The following is a 19,099-nucleotide window of genomic DNA, read 5'->3' as shown; positions in this document are numbered from 1 at the left end:
ACCAGCAGTTTCCATGACCGTGGCAAAACAAAAGCTGGAATACATATTAGTCTCCTCCTCGTGTTCCAGTTGTTGATTAAATTAATTTTATTTTAGATATAGCCTGCTTCATAATCTGTCCGACATGACTCTGATCCTAATCTTCATTCCACCATTTTCTGATTTACTTCATCATCGCCATACGAGAAACTGCCTTTGCCTACTCAGAGCAACTTATGACGAAAAATATGGCTTGGCAAACGAGCAGAATGAACCCAAGATGGGATAAAGCCTGCGTGCGCAGGACATGGATGTTGTCTATGGCATTCGCATTGGGATCTGTCGTAACTTTCTCGCTGTTGTACTCATTTTACAGCGTTAGGAACAATTTGGACTCCGGCAAACGTGTTATTGTGCAGAAATTTGGCAGTGATAATACTCAGAAGGAATTAAACAATTATGAAGATGCTGAAATTATCTCTGCAGACGCATCGATGAAGGAACCAACTCTGGCATCAATGTCCAGACTGCTGCTGCATCGGCTTGGTCAAGCACATGACCAACCTCTAAGGTTCATGGTAGTAACGGGGGAAAGATCGTCTGCATGCAAAACTCCTCTTGGTTCCAATATCATGATGAAGACCCACAAAAACAAGGTGGATTACTGTAATATCCACGGTTGCAAGGTCTGGTATGCACTGGAGGTGTGGGAAAAAGGATTCACCGGCACATGGGTTAGGTATCCTCTTCTTCTACGACTTATGAAAGCCAACCCTTCTGTTACCTGGTTCATGTGGATGGACTCGGATGCCATTTTTACTGATCTCAGTTTTTTCATCCCCTTTAACACATACAACAGCTGGAACAAGAACTTGGTCATTCCCGGCTTCTGGGAAAAGGTACGACATATATGCTCTCAAAATTATCTTTTGTATCTTCAATTTAGTATTATCTGTTTGATTCGTTGGGTTCTGCTTTTTAGAATAGTTCACGTGACACAGTAGCCCACGATTATATAGATTCATCCCTCAATGAGAGGATAAAATAATCTAGCTGAAATCTCTTGCTGCTATTTTCAAGACTATGCCCTTTTTTCCTTATTTTGTTTGATAAGGCTTGCGCCATATCTTCCAACAGGGTTTTAATAAGCAAACAAAAAGTTTGATTTCAAACTTTTGTGATTCGTATTGATTTCAAGAATGTCTTTTGATTAATTAGATTGACATTATTGTTTATTGTTTATTAGTTAATGTTTCAAATTATTTAATGATATTAAAAACAACTTTTTAAATCATCTAATATTATCTTAAAAATGAACCAGATGACTCTAAACTTTGACTAATAAACAATAATGTAATTAATAAAAATGACATTCTAAGAAACAAACCATTGTTGACTTCCTTTTATACAACCTGATAAAATTTATCCTAATTTAATCCTTAACGGGTAAGAAGATATTATCACTTGTTTATGGCTAAATTATCATGAATACTGATGAAAAATAAGTTATAGAAAATAATTTATTGAAAAGTTTGTGGGATAAATTTTCACGCTCGATATATATAGATCTTGGATTATTAATTATCTAACATAAATTCCAACCACACAATTGCCTAGCCAACCAGTCAACTGTAGTTTTTAGATTTTGCTTCAAAACAAATAAGGATTTCGTATTTAGAAATAACCTTTAACACTTTGTAACCAGACCTAGAACTACAAAAACCTTTCTGCATTTTAGTTGTATTTACACATATACATATATGTATAACTAAATATTACATAAATATAATTTAATTTATTGTTTAAAAATAAATAGATTTAAAATTTTCTATATCAAATATTTTTATGTAAAAAAATTAATAATATTTTATGTTATATGAGTTCGTGGAATATAAGAATGTTGGGAACTTAGGTACAAGCTTCTGTAATGGTTAGAATTTTTTTCAAAATTTACAAAAAAAACAACTAATGAAGAGCTGTTATATATATATATGTTAAATCAAAATATTAAAATATTAAAATCAATTTAAATATAAATATATAATATATAATCTCTCTTATATATATGTATATTTTTTGGGGTCTCTTTCTTCAAGTTTCTCTTTTTTCTATACATAAAATGTCAAGTTCATTATCACTGACACATATCTAGTTTTTGAAACAATTTGGCTTAAAAATACAAAGGAACAATTTTACATATGTTTCTAGTTATTCTTAGGAGAAAAAGAACAACAACTCTAATGTTTAAACATTGACTGCCACATACAATATGCACACAATCTTCTGCCATATATATACATAAACAACAAAAGAAATACTCATCAACATGACATCCCAGATATCACCCTTACATCTAGGTGCCACACGCTTCCTTAACCAATTAAGAGATTGCTCTAGTTTCTTAATTAAGAATATCAGTGTCAATGATGTCTTTGGACATTCTTCCTGCAAAGGTTTCAATCAAGAGATTGCTCTAGTTTCTCAATTAAGAATATCAGTGTCAAGGATGTCTTTGGGCTTTCTTCCTGCAAAGGTTTCAACATAGTCTCCTATTTTGTGGGCAGTTCAACATATTTCTCTCAAGCTCTGTATTCCTCAACCCCAGGGAAAACTCAAAAACAATTTTCAAAGCTCCTGATATTCTCTCCAGCTCCCATTGCAGCTCCCACTGAAAAGGTAACACTCCATACCATACAATTCCAAAGCTCCCAGAAACACAAAAACCATTGAAACAAATTTCTCACCTCTTTGAAGTAGTTCACATGTAACAGAGATTCCCCTATAACAGAGATAATATTCAACGAACTTATATGTTTTATAATAACAAATTAATATAATGAGCATTTTCCATTGAATGACCAAACTTGCAAATTTCGTAATAAAAAATTAATATAACTAGCATTTTCCATTGAATGACAAAACTTGTAAATTTGGGGTGTACTATTTCAACTGTTTTGCATCTTGAACAACTACTCTAATTAATTAAACCATAAACATGTGAAATAGTGAAGTACATGCAGAATTATGATTGCTTCATGGTTCCATCTTTTTCCAACCACCGCGGGACAATTACAAAGCTTTAATTCCATTTTTCACATATGGCAGAGAACATTCGGAATAATTTTTGGCTAAGGCTTTGAAAGATACAAATGTTTATGGAAAGGAAACTTTAATTTTAAATAATCCATGAAGAAAGATAGGAGCGTTATGGCATCACATCATATTTTAATAAAGAAAAAGCACAAGAAATCAAACACCATCTCTTTCAAACATGTTTATGAGTAATTCTTTTCATTTTGAAATTGGCAGAAAATGAATTTAGTAAATTACATACCGTGTTTAGTAAATGACATACATAGATGAAACCAAAGTAACATAAAATATTTTTATTTTTTCATGTTTATGGAATATTATAAAAGAGTCAACTGAGTTGTTAGCAATTATGATATTAGTAAACACATGGTAATGTTTTATAGCAGTGGAGTTATGATATTGTAATAAAATTTATTTTTATAAATATAAAATAGATATAAAATAGAGGTTTAAGTGAAAAGCTAGTGAATTTAATAAATCTGTGCTTAGTTTGAATGATGTAATTTTTTTCAAATTTTTTTCTTTCACGGAATAGGTTTTTCACATAAATTTTTTGTCTCTAGTAAAGTAATTTTTATAAGTTATTTTATTTATTTTGAAAATAAAAAAAAAGACATAATAGCAAGTAATTCATAAAAATTACTCCAGTGATATAAAATTTATGTTTAAAATTCATTCTGAAAAACACCAGGAAAGGATTAGAGATTTTATTAATTTTACAACAGAGCCATTAAATTCACTTTCTTTTCACTCATATCTCTATTTTATACCCATAAAAATAAACTTTATTACAATACCATGCCCCAAATGCTATGGGTTACCATTACCATGGGTGCCCACAACTCATTTGAATCCTTAATATTTCAAAAGCTATTTTATATTTTATTTTTCATGAAGAAGTCAAAATATTTTATATTTTATTTTGCTTTGATTTTGTCTCACACCTAAAAATTTCCCACTTGAGACCAAATAGAAGTTGGAGTGGATATTTTTGGTATTGTTTCTTTCTCCTTGCTACTAATCCTTTCTCAAGATGTCCTTCATCATATTTGCATGACCCCAGCTAAGGTTCTACCAAGCTCTTGCTTATCCATTAGAAAAATCTTTGTTAACATATGAACTTTGGTCTTCAATGTGTATTTTCTCTAACTAGTTTTAGAGCAACACGTTCTTATTGTTAAGGGTGTAAGCTAAGTTTGCTTAGTAGTATGAAGATTGCTACAATGAGTGATATGGGGAAGTTGAAGGAGTGGCAAAGAAACACCCAACAACCACATATCAAGCTTGGAAGTCATTTGATAGGAAGGTTATTGCTATAATCTGATAGTACCTAGCAAAGCATGTCTACTTTAATGTAGCAGGTGAGATAAAAATAGAAAGGCCATGGAAAAAGCAACATGATCTGTATGAGAGAAAAACAACTTGATGGAGAAGTTGCATAAACTCAAGATGAAGGAGGGTACTTCATTTCTGAACCATTTAAATGAATTTTATATAATTACTAGATAGCTCGGATAATTTGATAGTAACTGTGAGCACTTCAAAACTTGAAGGGACCTTGAAGTTTGATGATATTAGAAATAATTTAATGAATGGGGAGTTCCAACACAAGCCAATTGGGAAAAAATAGGGAGGAGGAGCTCTAGTCTTAACTGATAGTGGAAGGAAAATTGAATGTAGTAGACACGGGTGTTGAAAATCAAGAGATATATTGAAACCAAGAACATGAAGGTTTACTTGTTTTCATTGTGAACAACTAGGAAAAAAGAAAATGGGTTCTTGTTTTTGGAAGAAGGAACATAAGGAACAAAAATCAACCAATACAAATCAAAAGCAAACAACACAATTGAAGGTGGGACCACTATTTGTTGCTTTTGAAAGTGGTTTCTTATTTACTATTTCAGTGGAAGAAGCTTGTTTATATACTTCTAGCAGTAGCATTGTTTGGGTACTTGCCTCTAGGGCATCTCACCATGTTACCCCATGCAATAATAATTTTATTACATATGAAGCAGGTGACCATGGTAGAGTACATTTAGGAAATACTATTTTTTTTAATATTGTTGGAGTAGGAGATGTCTACATCAAGAAAAAGGATGGACATGGTATCTTGCTAAAACATGTTATGCATGTACTGGAGATGCATATGAGGGGTGATTGGATGATGAAGGTTTCTCTGCAACCTTTGGGAGAGGTGACATGAAAATTAGTAAAGCGTCATTGGTCATGGCTAAAGGATTGAAGAGAATAACCTTGTATAAAATAATGCAACAACAGAGATATTGATGCAGTTGATATTGAAAAAGAAGGAAACTCAATAGAGTTATGGAATAGGCTCATGGACCATGAGTGAAAGGGCCTAAAAATTCTTGTTGGTAAAACTCTACTTCCATGTTTGAAATCCTATGAACTTGATCTTTGTGAGCATTGTATTTATGGTAGACAATGAAGAGTTTCTTTATGAGAGGTGGCCAAGAAGGAAAGACAAATTTATTAGAATTAATAAACTTTGATGTGTTTTGGATAGTGAATGTTAAGTATTTAGGAGGAGTCTAATATTTTGTCACATTCATAGATGATGTATTCAGAAAGGTTTGAGCTTACCCTATGAAAAGTAAAGATGAGGCGTGTGAGATATTTCAAAAATTGCATCTTGCTATTGAAAGATAGAATAAAAAATTCCTCAAGTGTTTGAGGATAGATAAAGGTGGAGATTATTGCTCCAATATGTTTAAGAATTATTGTAAAGGTTTTACATTAAACATGAGTAGACTGTCCTTGGTACTCCCCAACAAAATGGTATTGTAGAAAGGATGAATCATACTATCATGGGGAAGTTGAGGAGTATGTTGTAAAATTTCGGATCGGAAATTATTTTTTGGCAGAAGTAGTAAGAACATCCTATTACCTCATCAATCACTCACCTTATATGGCCCTATACAGTGGTATTTTTGAAGACATTTGGACGAGTAAAAAGGTAAATTATTCTCACCAAATAATTTTTGGATGTGAAAATTTATTCATTTTCTAAAAGAGTATAGAACCAAATTAGATGATAAATCAATGAAATGTATTTTTCTAGGATATGTGGATGGTTGGTTTGGTTACCATCTATGGGATCCAGTTAATAAAAAAATTGTTAGAAGAAGGGATGTAATATTTTATGAATTAGAGATGTATAAAATGCCTAGAGGTGATATGAAGGTCAATTTTTTTTCAACAAACTTACAAAATAGCAAGAAAAATCCCACTATTTCAAGAATTTGGGCAACCAATATAAGAACATGATGAAAAAAAGAGGGGAAAAATCATGGACAACAAGAAGAAAGAAACTTGCCATAGCCAAATGTACAAGAGATTCAATAGGAAAACACACCATTACAGTTGTTTCATAGGTTTACTAGGCCTCATGAGCCCTCATGAAGGTATCTTCCATCAAATTATATTTTGCTAATTGATGAAGGTGAATCTCATTGTTTTTAGGAAGCTTGTGAAGTGGAAACTAACAAAAATTTGATCAAAGGAATGGAGGAAGAAATAAATGCTCTATTAGCAAAAAAACATTAGAGTCAGTAAAGCTTCCAAAAGGAAGAATTGCCCTACAAAATAAATGGATATACACATTTAAACATGAGAGGGAAGAGAAGAATGAACGATACAAAGCAAGGCTAGTGGTTAAGGGATTTTCCCAAAAAGAAGGTATTGACTTTACAAAAAAAAATCATGTGTTGTTATTCAAATGTCATCAATAGGAGTTATTCTTGGCCTTTCTACTACTTTAGACTTGGAATTTGAACAATTAGATGTGAGAACAACTTTCCTTCATGGAGACTTGAAGGAGAAAATTTAAATGGAGTAGCTAGAAGGATTCAAGATGAAAGTTAAAGAGAACCTTGTTTACAAGTTGAAAAAGAGCCTTTATGGGATGAAACAGGCACCTCGTTAATAGTACATGAAATTTAATTCATTTACGTTGGAGCATGGCTTCAAAACATTAAAGTTTGTTCATTGTGTCTACATCAAGATGTATGACCAAGAAATTTATATTATGCTAGTGTTGTATGTAGATGATATGCTAATTGTTTGACATCATAAGAACATGATCAATAGGTTGAATAAAGAGTTAGGAAGTCAATTTGCAATGAAGGATTTAGGTCTACCACAACAAATATTGGGCACGAGAATCATACGTGATAGAAAGAACAAAAAATTGTGGTTGTCACAAAATAAATATATTGTGAATGTGTTAAATAGAGTAATAAAAAGGATTCCAAATCAGTTGGTAGACCCTTAGGATCACATTTCAAACTTAGTGTTGATTTGTGCCCTTATGATGAGAAGGAGGGAGAATGAGTAAAATCCCATATGCATGTTTCAATGGTTTGTAACTCCATGTATTCCATGCTATGTATCTGTCCAGATACTGTACATTCAGTGGAAGTAGTGAGAAGGTTCCTTTCAAATCCAGAGAAACAACATTGGTAAGTGGTAAAGTGGATTTTGAGGTATCTCAAGGGTACTAGTAATTATTGTTTATGTTTTGGTAATAATAATGATGTTCACAAATATGGATGGAAATGCGGATATTAGAAATTCCACCACTAGTTGTTTGTTTAGTTTTGTAGGCACAATAATGTCTTGGATGTCTAGACTGCAAAAGAGATGTTGTCATAGGAGTTTGCAAAGAGATGTTGTGGATGCAATGATTCTTGGGAGAACTAGAAATAAGACAAGACAAAGTAGTACCCCTCTCCAAAACAGAGGTAGAATACATAGTTGGCATTGAAGTTTGGAAAGAGATGTCACAGATGCAATGATTCTTGGGAGAGCTAGAAATGAAACAAGACAAAGTAGTACCCCTCTCCACAACAGGGGTAGAATACATAGTTTTCATAGAAGTTTGCAAAGAGATGTTGTGGATGCAATGATTCTTGGGAGAGCTAGAAATAAAACAAGACAAATGTGTAGTGTTGTGACAAACAAAGCACCATTCAATTAGCAAAACACCCACTGAATATCATTTTAAGACAAAGCACATTGATGTTTGATATAGTTGGATTCGTGAAGTGTTAGATGATGTGTTTGTTAAGCTCCATTAATTTAACACAAAAGCTACCTTGATTTATGGAGTTGCAGCTTTTCTTAACTTATGGAAACCAACTGCAGTAGTTTCCTTAAGTTAAGAAAATCAACTGCAATTACTAAATTAATAATTGGGAGCTACTAAAGTGGTCCATTACTTTGATCTCATCTCTACCTTGATTTGTGGTTTTTCTAACACATAGCATTTAGAAGCTTGATGGAAGCTTAGCTATATGTTCATCTGTTTGGTCCCCAAGCTCCTATCTCAACCCCCTTCAGTTCTACACCATCTAGCTGAGATAGCAGAGCTCGGAAGTGCCTTCAGAATTCTTGTGTTCTTTTGCTAGGATTGAAGCTGGAGTGCTGAAGAAGTAGCATGTAAGTGGACTGTGGCCTTCATCAAAACATCACCAATGGCTGGAGGTAACTCGTATCCCTGGGTGTAAAGTTTCAGTGATTCTTTTCAGTTCTTTCTGCATGTAGAATCGCTGTTTAAGTTTATTAGTTATCTAACAGTTGGTATCAGAGCCTCTTTACCTCTGCCTTGCTGTGTGTTGGCTAAAATATTGTGTTTACCCAAGACTCTCTGTGCAAGCACGAATTTGCATTTATTTCTCCATTACGTGACAGAGGGGGTTAGGTGATTAATTAACCATCGGAGGATTAATTGAAATTCTAATTATCAGCTCGCTCCCTCCGTTGATTAATTGAAATTCAAATTATATACTCTAGATTTCAGAGAATCTCGAAATTATATACCAATCTTAATTTCCAAGAAACGGTAATTGGTAATTACTCACGATCGCAACGGTGATTAGAAATCTAAGAAACGAATCGCTGATCAATCAGACTTTCCTTTAATGATTGAGCAACATTAATTAAGAAATCTAAGAAACGGTGATTAGATTCCTTGCCGCACAAACGGTGATTTCTTAGATTCGTTTCTTAGGTTATAGAGACTAGAATCACCGTTTACTAGTATATACCAATATCCGTTTACTAGTATATACCAATGTTGCCTCTATTGGTGGCGTGCGTTTTGTGTCTAATTCTATCGTTGGAGTTAGAAATCTATGAAGAGGCTGCCTGCGGTTTGGAATATCATGATACATTGTAATATCCAATTTGGTGTAAAAACACTAACGTGTGGATATTTAGCTTAGTTTCTATTATTATTTTTTTTCTTCATTCGATAAATATTGACATAATTATGGATTTGATATTGTTTGATATCATTAATTATGCAGCGTCATAAAGATGCAAAAATCAAAGTGAATTTGTATAGTTTTTGAAAGGTGACCGTACATCATCCCAAAACCCGGCATAATGATTGTCACTGTGAGACTGACTAATAATATGTCTGTCAATTCATTTATCTGTTTTCATGCCCTATAATAGTGTCCACAATCATTTTTTATTTATATGCTTCAACCGACATATATGTAAGAAGTCGGAGTTCTGATAGCATATGATTGTTGTTCAAAGGGGTTTGCGTGTCGCATATGTGTTTGGGTGAGATGAAAACGTAATTTCCGTCTTAACTGCATTGGAAATATCTCTGCCCATATGCCAGACCTCGTTACTCTTCGCTTTCGCCTGTGAGATGAGCGTATTCTTTCATAAGCTTCCATTAATGTCTTTGCAAAAATATTCACTGTGATCCATTAAAAGATGAGATAAGCTGAAGGATTATTTTAAATACATTAATTTCGGGAGCTTGTATTTTCGTTGAGATTTGTTAAAATCAAGAATAATTCTTGACATGTTTTTCCTTCACATCAAGTCCGTTTTTTTATTTTTACGTATGGTTGTAGCCATATTTGAACCTTCACTTCACTTTTTAAAGTTTTGGAGGCTTTCGTTTTTATTACTTTGTCATCATCAAGAATCAATGGGATTTGAATAGGCCTCTTAATTTTATACTAAGTATTTTGTTTAGTGAAGTTGAAATCCTATGTTCTAATACCTCTTTAGTCATCGCTTGTGGAAATTGTGAACATATTCTAACGTTAATGGCCTCCAAAATATAATATTGGATGGTGCCTTGTTTTATGAGATGGCATTGCCATGGCTCTTGAAAAGGGTACTAGCAGTATCTATTTAGGATTTTGTTTTCCTAATTTCGCCAGTGATATGTGGCAGATATGCATGAGTTGAATCTCATTCACACGGATTTAAAGACTGAAAATATACTTTTGTTTCTTCAGAATATGTAAAGTTTCCAGATTGCAAGGTAGTTGCTAGTATGATGTGGTAATGATTATGATTAAAATTGACTCGGTTGGCACATCGCCTATCTTGATCAGCGAGCATTAGATACTAATTTGTATAGTATTGGAGCGCTCTAGTATATGGCTGAACTGTAGTTAATTAATTAACACATTATTTGGTCTGAATTGTGGGATGATATGTGATATGTGTCCATATAAAAGTGTCGAACTATTTTTCGGTTGTGCATGTTGCACATGTTGGAGTAGTAGCTGCCTCATTTGTGTTTACGTGCATCTTCCAAATCACTGTTGCACATGTTTGCTAGTGTCTGACGCATCAGTTGATGTTTGACAATGAAGCGTTATATGCTTGATTATATGCAGCCCATATGAATGAATTGAATGATCAGTTGGATTAGATTCTTGAAAATGAAATGGGACATTATCCATTTTAGAATCGGAAAGTTAAACCACATTATATTCATTTTCAAGCAAATTCATTAATTGATCATTGAAAATAATTTATTCATTTATATTGTTTTCATTTAAATAATATCACAACAAATTAGTAAATATGTTTCCTTTTTATGGATTGAAGGAACAATATTTGTGTGTGAATAAAGGTTGTTGTTGATATAAATCATGGTTCAGATCTTGTGAGCAAAATAGCTTGTTTGCTGGTCTATTTTGTTGTTTTATAAACTTAAGGACGGAGCCTGAAGTCAAGCCAGCTAGTGTTCGAACTGCATTTGCTATGCAAATGCAAAGTAGATCAAAGCTGATTCAGTCAATTTCCGGGTTAAGTTTATAAATTGAACAATCAATTTGTAGTCATTTTCAGTAATGCTGACTGCTTTTGATTTTGCTGGAGAATTATTACAGTTTTATGGAGTTTATTAAAATGTCATTTTGACTTACTCCTTTCAGTAAACATTATTTTTCTCTCTGGTTAAGTTTTGTTTATGCAACAAAATTAATGTCTAGTGATCCATGTAATTTTAATTAATTAGAGAGTAGCCACAACATCTTTAATTAAATAAAATTATATATTGATTGGCAAGATCACATAAAGATTATTTAGACATTAAATTGTAATTAATTACACTGAATATAATAAATTTTATCCCACAGGAATTTTTATTATATTTATGTGATTAATTAGGATAAAATTTCATAACCTACCCACAGGAGTTATGAATTAATAAGTTTTATCATAAAGTTTTATTGAATCAGCTTGAATTGAAAATTTAGCCCACAGGCAATTTTCATGTCATTTGATTCAATTCTTTTTAGCATGTTTTACATTGGTAAAACATGAAAGTTCATAAAAGTTTGGTTGAATCTGCTTGAATTGAAAATTTAGCCCACATGCAATTTTCATGTCATTTGATTCAATTCTTTTTTAGCATGTTTTACATTGGTAAAACATGAAAGTTCATAAAAGTTTTATTGAATCTGCTTGAATTGAAAATTTAGCCCATAGGCAATTTTCATGTCATTTGATTCAATTCTTTTTAGCATGTTTTACATTGGTAAAACATGAAAGTTTATAAAGTTTTATTGAATCTGTTTGAATTGAAAATTTATCCCACAGGCAATTTTCATGTCATTTGATTCAATTCCTTTTAGCATGTTTTACATTGGTAAAACGTGAAAGTTCATAAAGTTTTATTGAATCTGCTTGAATTGAAAATTTAGCCCACAGGCAATTTTCATGTCATTTGATTCAATTCTTTTTACCATGTTTTACATTGGTAAAACATGAAAGTTTATTAAGCCTCAACATAAGCATGTGATTCTTTATTTTGATGCAGTAGTACAACCTGCAAATTTCTCTGAAATTCGTTCTGACATTCCCGAACTTGAGGAAGTAATCTCGTTTGGTTGTTGTGAATCTGATATGGTTAATGTTAATATTAACACATGGTGGATTGATTCTGGATCAACAATTCACATTTCGAATTCCTTGCAAAGGTTTGCAAAACCAAAGGAAGCCAGTGGGAAGTGAGCAAAGCATCTTATCAGGAAACAAGATGGGCTCGCATGTGGAAGCTATAGGAACATGTTATTTAACTTTAAGTAGTGGTTTTGTTTTGGAGTTAGAAAAGACCTGTTATGTTCCAAGTTTTTCTAGAAACTTGATCTCAGTTTCAAGGCTTGTACCCTTTGGATATTCCTTAAAATTTTCAAAAAAAAAAAAAAAAAAAAAACTCTTTCAGTCTATTCTATAAATCTGATTATGTAGGGAATGGTATTTTGTCTAATGGTCTTTACTGCAAAACAATGTCACATATGATTCAATGCATGTTCACATTGGCACTAAAAGATGATGATTAATAACACTTCTTCATTAATGATTGATAACACTTCTTCATGTATAACACATCTTCATTGATTCCCTTCTAGTCATGGTGAGCAATTGGTTTGCAAGCTCAAGAAGTCATTGTATGGTTTAAAACAAGCATCCTCCCAATGGTATTTGAAATTCCATAATGTAATTTCTTCTTTTGGTTTTGTAGAAAACATTATGGATCAATGTATATACCTGAAGGTTAGTGGGAGTAAAATTTGTTTTCTTGTTTTATATGTGGATGACCTTTTGCTAGCAACCAATGATAAGGGTTTGCTACATGAGGTGAAACAATTCCTCTCTAAAAATTTTGATATGAAGGATATAGGTGAGGCATCTTATGTCATTGGCATTAAGATCCATAGAGACAGATTTCGAGGCATCTTGGGTTTGTCCCAGGAAACCTATATTAATAAAAAAATTTAGAGAGATTTCAGATGAAGGATTGTTCACCAAGTGTAGCTCCCATTGTGAAGGGTGATAGGTTCAATTTGAACCAATGCCCGAAGAACGACTTAGAAAGGGAACAAATGAAGAACATTCCATATGCTTCTGCTGTCGGAAGCCTAATGTAGGAATGTTGGGACGATGTCAGAGTGATCCAGGTTTAGACCACTGGAGAGCTGCAAAGAAAGTAATGAGGTACCTTCAAGGGACCAAAGACTACATGCTTATGTATATCCTGTTTGAGGCTGCTTTACATGGTGTATGGCTTAAGAATTTCATTTATGGGCTTAGAATTATGGATTCTATATCTAAGCCATTGAGAATATATTGTGATAATTCAGCTGCTGGTTTTATGGCTAAAAAATTGGGAGTCGAAATAAACACATCGACATTAAGTTTTTAGCTATAAGGGAACGTGTTAAAGAAAATAAAGTGGTCATTGAGCACGTTAGCACTGAGTTAATGATCAATGATCCTTTGATTAAGGGCATGCCACAATTAATTTCAAGGATCATGTATTGAATATGGGACTTGGTTCCATTATGCAGTTTTTTCATTGTATGGACAATGTTAATGAAATTCTTAATTATTGTGATGTTTTTTCTCATATTATGTGCACCTTAAGTTGATTTGAGAAAATTCATTTAAGAAGGACCAAGAATAAACATAGGGTTTATTCATTAAGAAATTGTTGCCACATAAATTATAATAAGAATAAATGCATAGTAATACATGGAAGGTAATACTCGTCATTAGAGGACTTATCGCCATGATTCATGTATCTATTACTTAATACAGATTATCAATGGTTTTTAAGTTGAGACATTAAGTTTGGAAGTATGGACCAAGTGGGAGAATGTTAAGCTCCATTAATTTAACACAAAAGCTACCTTGATTTATGGAGTTGCAGCTTTTCTTAACTTATGGAAACCAACTGCAGTAGTTTCCTTAAGTTAAGAAAATCAACTGCAATTACTAAATTAATAATTGGGAGCTACTAAAGTGGTCCATTACTTTGATCTCATCTCTACCTTGATTTGTGGTTTTTCTAACACATAGCATTTAGAAGCTTGATGGAAGCTTAGCTATATGTTCATCTATTTGGTCCCCAAGCTCCTATCTCAACCCCCTTCAGTTCTACACCATCTAGCTGAGATAGCAGAGCTCGGAAGTGCCTTCAGAATTCTTGTGTTCTTTTGCTAGGATTGAAGCTGGAGTGCTGAAGAAGTAGCATGTAAGTGGACTGTGGCCTTCATCAAAACATCACCAATGGCTGGAGGTAACTCGTATCCCTGGGTGTAAAGTTTCAGTGATTCTTTTCAGTTCTTTCTGCATGTAGAATCGCTGTTTAAGTTATTAGTTATCTAACAGTGTTCCCATTATTGAAGAAAATAAACACAACCAAGTGATATGTTAACAAATATTTTTCCAAAGAATAAGCAAAAACTTTGTAGAATCTTGGTTGGAGTAATGCGAACTTGATAAAAAATATATTGAGACAAGATTAATAGTAAAGAAAGAGGTCAAAAATATTCACTTAAGCTTTTATTTGACCCAAGTAAGAAATTGTTAAGTATCATACCAAATCAAAATAAAATAAAATATAAATATTTTAACTGAACTCCTTTCATTTGATGCCCTACGTCCCTTTCATGTTGTTACTTTTTACGAGAACAACATTTCTCTAAGTATATTATGTGATATTAGGAATAAATCACTGATTTATACTGAGATATTTACTGATATTATGAATACATCATTCATGTAAATTGCTTTATATATTTATTTTTATATGGATTGTAGGTACATGAAATTATAAACCAATTTCTGCCCTTATAAATGTATAAGGTTGGCCTGTGTTCCATATTTGGAGCAACTACCCATTGAGTGGATAGCTGCCGTAATCTAAACCGATTGTTGATATAGATGGTAGGTGTATGAAACTCTAGACCTAATTTTACCTGTATAAATGAATTTTCCTGCGGAGACCAGTTGAACTGCTTGTGTAAACGGCTTGTTAGTGTTTCATATTTGGAGCAAGTAGTTATTTAATGGGTTGATGCCACAATGAAAACAAATTTCATTTAGACACTTTATACACATTCGAACTTTTTCTAATTGGATGGTGCCATTTAAAGACCCAGTAGCTACAGTAGCTATGTTAATGTCGACGTTGCTGCTCTACCCTTCCATGATGTACTTAAAACCACGACCAAGTTATAATATCTGTGTAATTGATTGTAAATTCTGAAACTTCTGTAACATCTGGAAATCTTTTTAAATATTTCGTAATCAACAATAAACATTTGGATTATATTCTCCACCAGATTGTAAATTCGGATCATCCAAAAATTACCATAAATCCATCGATTGACTTCGTTGCTCGTTGCTGTGCCATCCGATGAACCTAATCTACAGGTTAAGCTTAGGGTAGGCAATCTGTCTATGAAGCTGCAGCTACCCACGATTTTTTTTTTCGAAAATTTATAAATCTAAACCTCGGTTATATTAGAAGGAATTAGAGACGTATAGTCACATGAATACCATGAAGACAAGTTATTTAGAAAAATTAATTTATAAAAGCCTTTTCCATTTATTATTGAAGAAATAAATGTTAATGTTCATCCATTATTGAAAATTCATTTTAAACTTCTCTATACACTAAACACATTGCAATAAATATTACATTAAGTTTTGGCGTTGTCTACGTAGTTGGAAGGCAAAAATCCCAGGAATCTCACCATTTTTTTTTAACAAATGAGTGTTTGAATATTAATGAGGGTTTGAATATTGTTTTTAATAATGGAAATAGTTTTTTCAAAAATTTATAAACACTGATTTAGGAACTTGATAACTATAATCAAGGTTTCTCCAAATTTCTAATAAATTTTATCAAAATCTTATCATTATTTTCCCTGGCAAAATTGAAACCTAATTAAACTAGGCCTTGACGTTTTCCACAAAATAATTTGCATAAACAAATTTTGGACAATTGATCTAGTATCCACCCAGTTATATTTGCATAAACAAATTTTGAACAATGGATCTAGTATCCAACCAGTTATATTTGAATAATTTTCAATATCTCCATTTCCTTTTCAAGGAGGCTCAGATGAGCTATAAGTTGATAATAAAAGTTTGTAGACCTGAACACAAAAACAACGGGTTGCATATTCCATATGGGAAGTCTGCTGGTGCTGATCCTTCTATGTAAGAGAAAATTCTATCAACAGAAAATATCATCGTTTTAATCATTGATGGCTACCTTTTTGTTAGGATGCATCTGGTAAACATGGCTTGGTTAAGCTATTATTTTTTTTGGATTTTGGTTGATGAGTATTTATGGTTTTGCTTATAGTATTATTGTTCAATATAGTTTAATTATAAACCAAAAAAACTTTATATTATTTTTTCTTGCTGGCGAGTAAGATCAAATAATATGTTTTTAGACACCACCATCTCTTTAAGTGCTCTTTGATCCTAACATCTAATAAATGGTACGTATCAAAGCTAGAGTAGTAAGTATTATTAGAGCCTTGTGAAGAATGGTCTTGTAAAATATTTGTGTGAAAAGTTGATGTTAAGGTCAAGGTATGGATCCTGGAAGATATAGAAGACAAGAGAATGGCCTATGGATGAAAAGGAGCTAGATGGAGTGAATGGTGCTGATATTTAATGAAGGAGTTGATATGTGATGTGTGGACACCCTAAGGGTTTGGTTCCAAAAAAGGCATTTCCCTAAGAAGTTGTAAGCCCTAACACCCTTACTCTAAGTCCCCTAGTATAAATTGGTTGCTGATACTAACTTTGGCCATGGAAATTACTATTCCTTTGTTTTTGGTTTTGGAAATGAACAGTGAAATTGTTTATTGTTTATAGATTTTTTATTTTCAATATTATCTTTATGACTAGTTTTTAAGTGTTACTTTTTAGAAAGTTTTCTTGTTTATTTTCGGATATAATTTGTCAAGAATCCTAAGTGAACTCCTTACCATCGAAGTGTCCCATGGATTTTTGAGGGTGTTGAATCCATATATGCAGTCCAAACACGAGTTTAAAGAACATAAATCAAGATTTGACCACAAAAAATTTCACTAGATTCCCACAAAAAATCTATTAAAACTCCAAAAAAATCGCACTTGAAAATTAATCCCTATATTTATATATTTATATCGAGTGCAAATTTTTGAAATATTTTATAAATCTGATTTACATAAATGAAGTTGACTTACATAGTCCACATTGGATTTCCAAAATATTTCGAAATCTAAAAATATCATACTAAACAGAATTTTGTAACAGTTTTAAAATGTTTGTTACAAAGTTTATTTAACGTTGGAGATCAGTTTATTTAATATTTTATGTGCAATACAGAGTTCGAGGCTTCACAAATACGAATCCTTTTATCCAAGTGTCCAAACGGTTATGATAGGGTTGGCAACAGTCTCATATTTACAGAAACTCAATTGTCAACACATTATGAAATTCCATTGTCTTCTAGGTGTATGCAGAAAACCCTGACTGGATGGCGCTGAACGCGGGGATTTTTCTCATCCGCAATTGCGAATGGTCCTACACATTTCTTGAAAAGTGGAGCGCGCTAGGGGAGCCTGCAAACATTGTGATGGCCAAGGAGGCCGTGAATTCAGCTATAAAAACCAGACCGCAGGAATGGGATCCCGACGACCAGAGCGCTCTGGTATACCTTCTGAATCAGAACAGAACAGATTCAGAGAAATATACCTTCTTGGAGGCGAGTTACAACTTACACGGCTATTGGGAATACATTGTAGATACATTTGACGACTTAACAGAAAGAAAGGAGAAGTGGCCATTCATCACTCATTTTTGTGGATGCAATTTCTGTGGCGGACAGAATATTAGCGAGCAATGCTCTCGGGGTTTCGAGAGAGCGTTCAATTTCGCAGATAACCAGCTACTTGCTCTTGTGGGACTTGCGCATTCCAATCTGTCTACTTCTTCGCTCGAGCCCATCAAATCTTCACTTCAGCAGTGAGCTCATAAACTCATAAACTAGGCAACAATACAGGTCATATATGTTGATAATGATCACTTTATTAAAGTATGCAACAGTAATGAACTCTTCATTAGTCATGTCCCCTTGAGTGACACTGGCTATTGGCTATTGCTTTCTGTAAAAGACAAGTTGCTTGGTTTTAGATTACGTTCATTATTTCTTACAAATAATTTTCAACGTTGTTCAACATGTTGTATCATTATTTTTGTGAAGTATTTTAATTCCAAACCTTAAGTCCATTTTTTAAGTTAAATTAATATTCATTAATCTTCCGAAACAAATAAACATATTAAATTAAACTCTCTATATTTAATGTAGGTATTCAAGCTTCATTAAAGATGTGCCATGGAGACACACTCGTGTAGTCATTGTATGGCAATCTTCTCTATGGGTGAAATTTCCACTATCTTACACAATAAATTTTAGTTAAATTCATGCTACTTTCATTACACATTTTCGTGCGTTTTCATTTTCCTTCAATCCCTTACTTTATGACAGGCTCCGTAACACCACATGTCAATGTTAACGTGAATATTATTATCAACATTAACATGGAAAGAAAGATATCCAAGTAACTGCTGCGCTTGTGGCATGACACACACTTTGTCTTCACAGTTCCATAGCTTGCCTTGTGATTTATATTACGAAAATGGAGTGCAAGAGATGGAAGCTACGACAAATAAGTGATGAACAAGATACAAAACTACTCATATGTTTCAGTGCAGTATATTTGGCAAATGTTTTCGAAACCATGTGGCAGGTTGATGAACAAGTAATTAGGAGATTAGAGGTTGGACGCATCAAAGACAGAATTTTAATGCGAAAATCAGCGTTTTTTTTGGGAAAACTAAATCACTAGTATTTGACCATCGTAAGAGCATATCACATAGAATTTTTTTT

General features: G+C 32.9%; 1 protein-coding gene across 1 annotated transcript; it reads left to right on the top strand.

The window, feature by feature from the left end:
* The first annotated feature begins 227 nt into the window (after positions 1-227).
* LOC149175803 (putative glycosyltransferase 2) lies at positions 228-18,178 on the top strand. Its single transcript, XM_089421247.1, has 2 exons — positions 228-878; positions 17,663-18,178. Exons 1-2 carry the CDS (start codon positions 228-230, stop codon positions 18,176-18,178), a joined length of 1,167 nt encoding a protein of 388 aa, XP_089277373.1.
* Positions 18,179-19,099: the final 921 nt, after the last annotated feature.

This window comes from Pinus tabuliformis, chromosome 4_1 (genome assembly GCF_031772625.1).
Source record: "Pinus tabuliformis cultivar Carrire ecotype Pingquan chromosome 4_1, CPIR1, whole genome shotgun sequence".
Classification (NCBI taxonomy): Eukaryota; Viridiplantae; Streptophyta; class Pinopsida; order Pinales; family Pinaceae; genus Pinus; species Pinus tabuliformis.
The sequence above is the reverse complement of the archived record's forward strand: the minus strand, read 5'-3'. Positions and strand labels throughout refer to the sequence as shown.

Bases quoted from the DNA above. Each gene is read 5' to 3' on its own strand.
- LOC149175803 (XM_089421247.1), top strand. From the start codon at position 228: ATGGCTTGGCAAACGAGCAGAATGAACCCAAGATGGGATAAAGCCTGC. The intron at 879-17,662 runs GTACGACATATA...ATTGTCTTCTAG, and splicing joins TTCCCGGCTTCTGGGAAAAG to GTGTATGCAGAAAACCCTGA.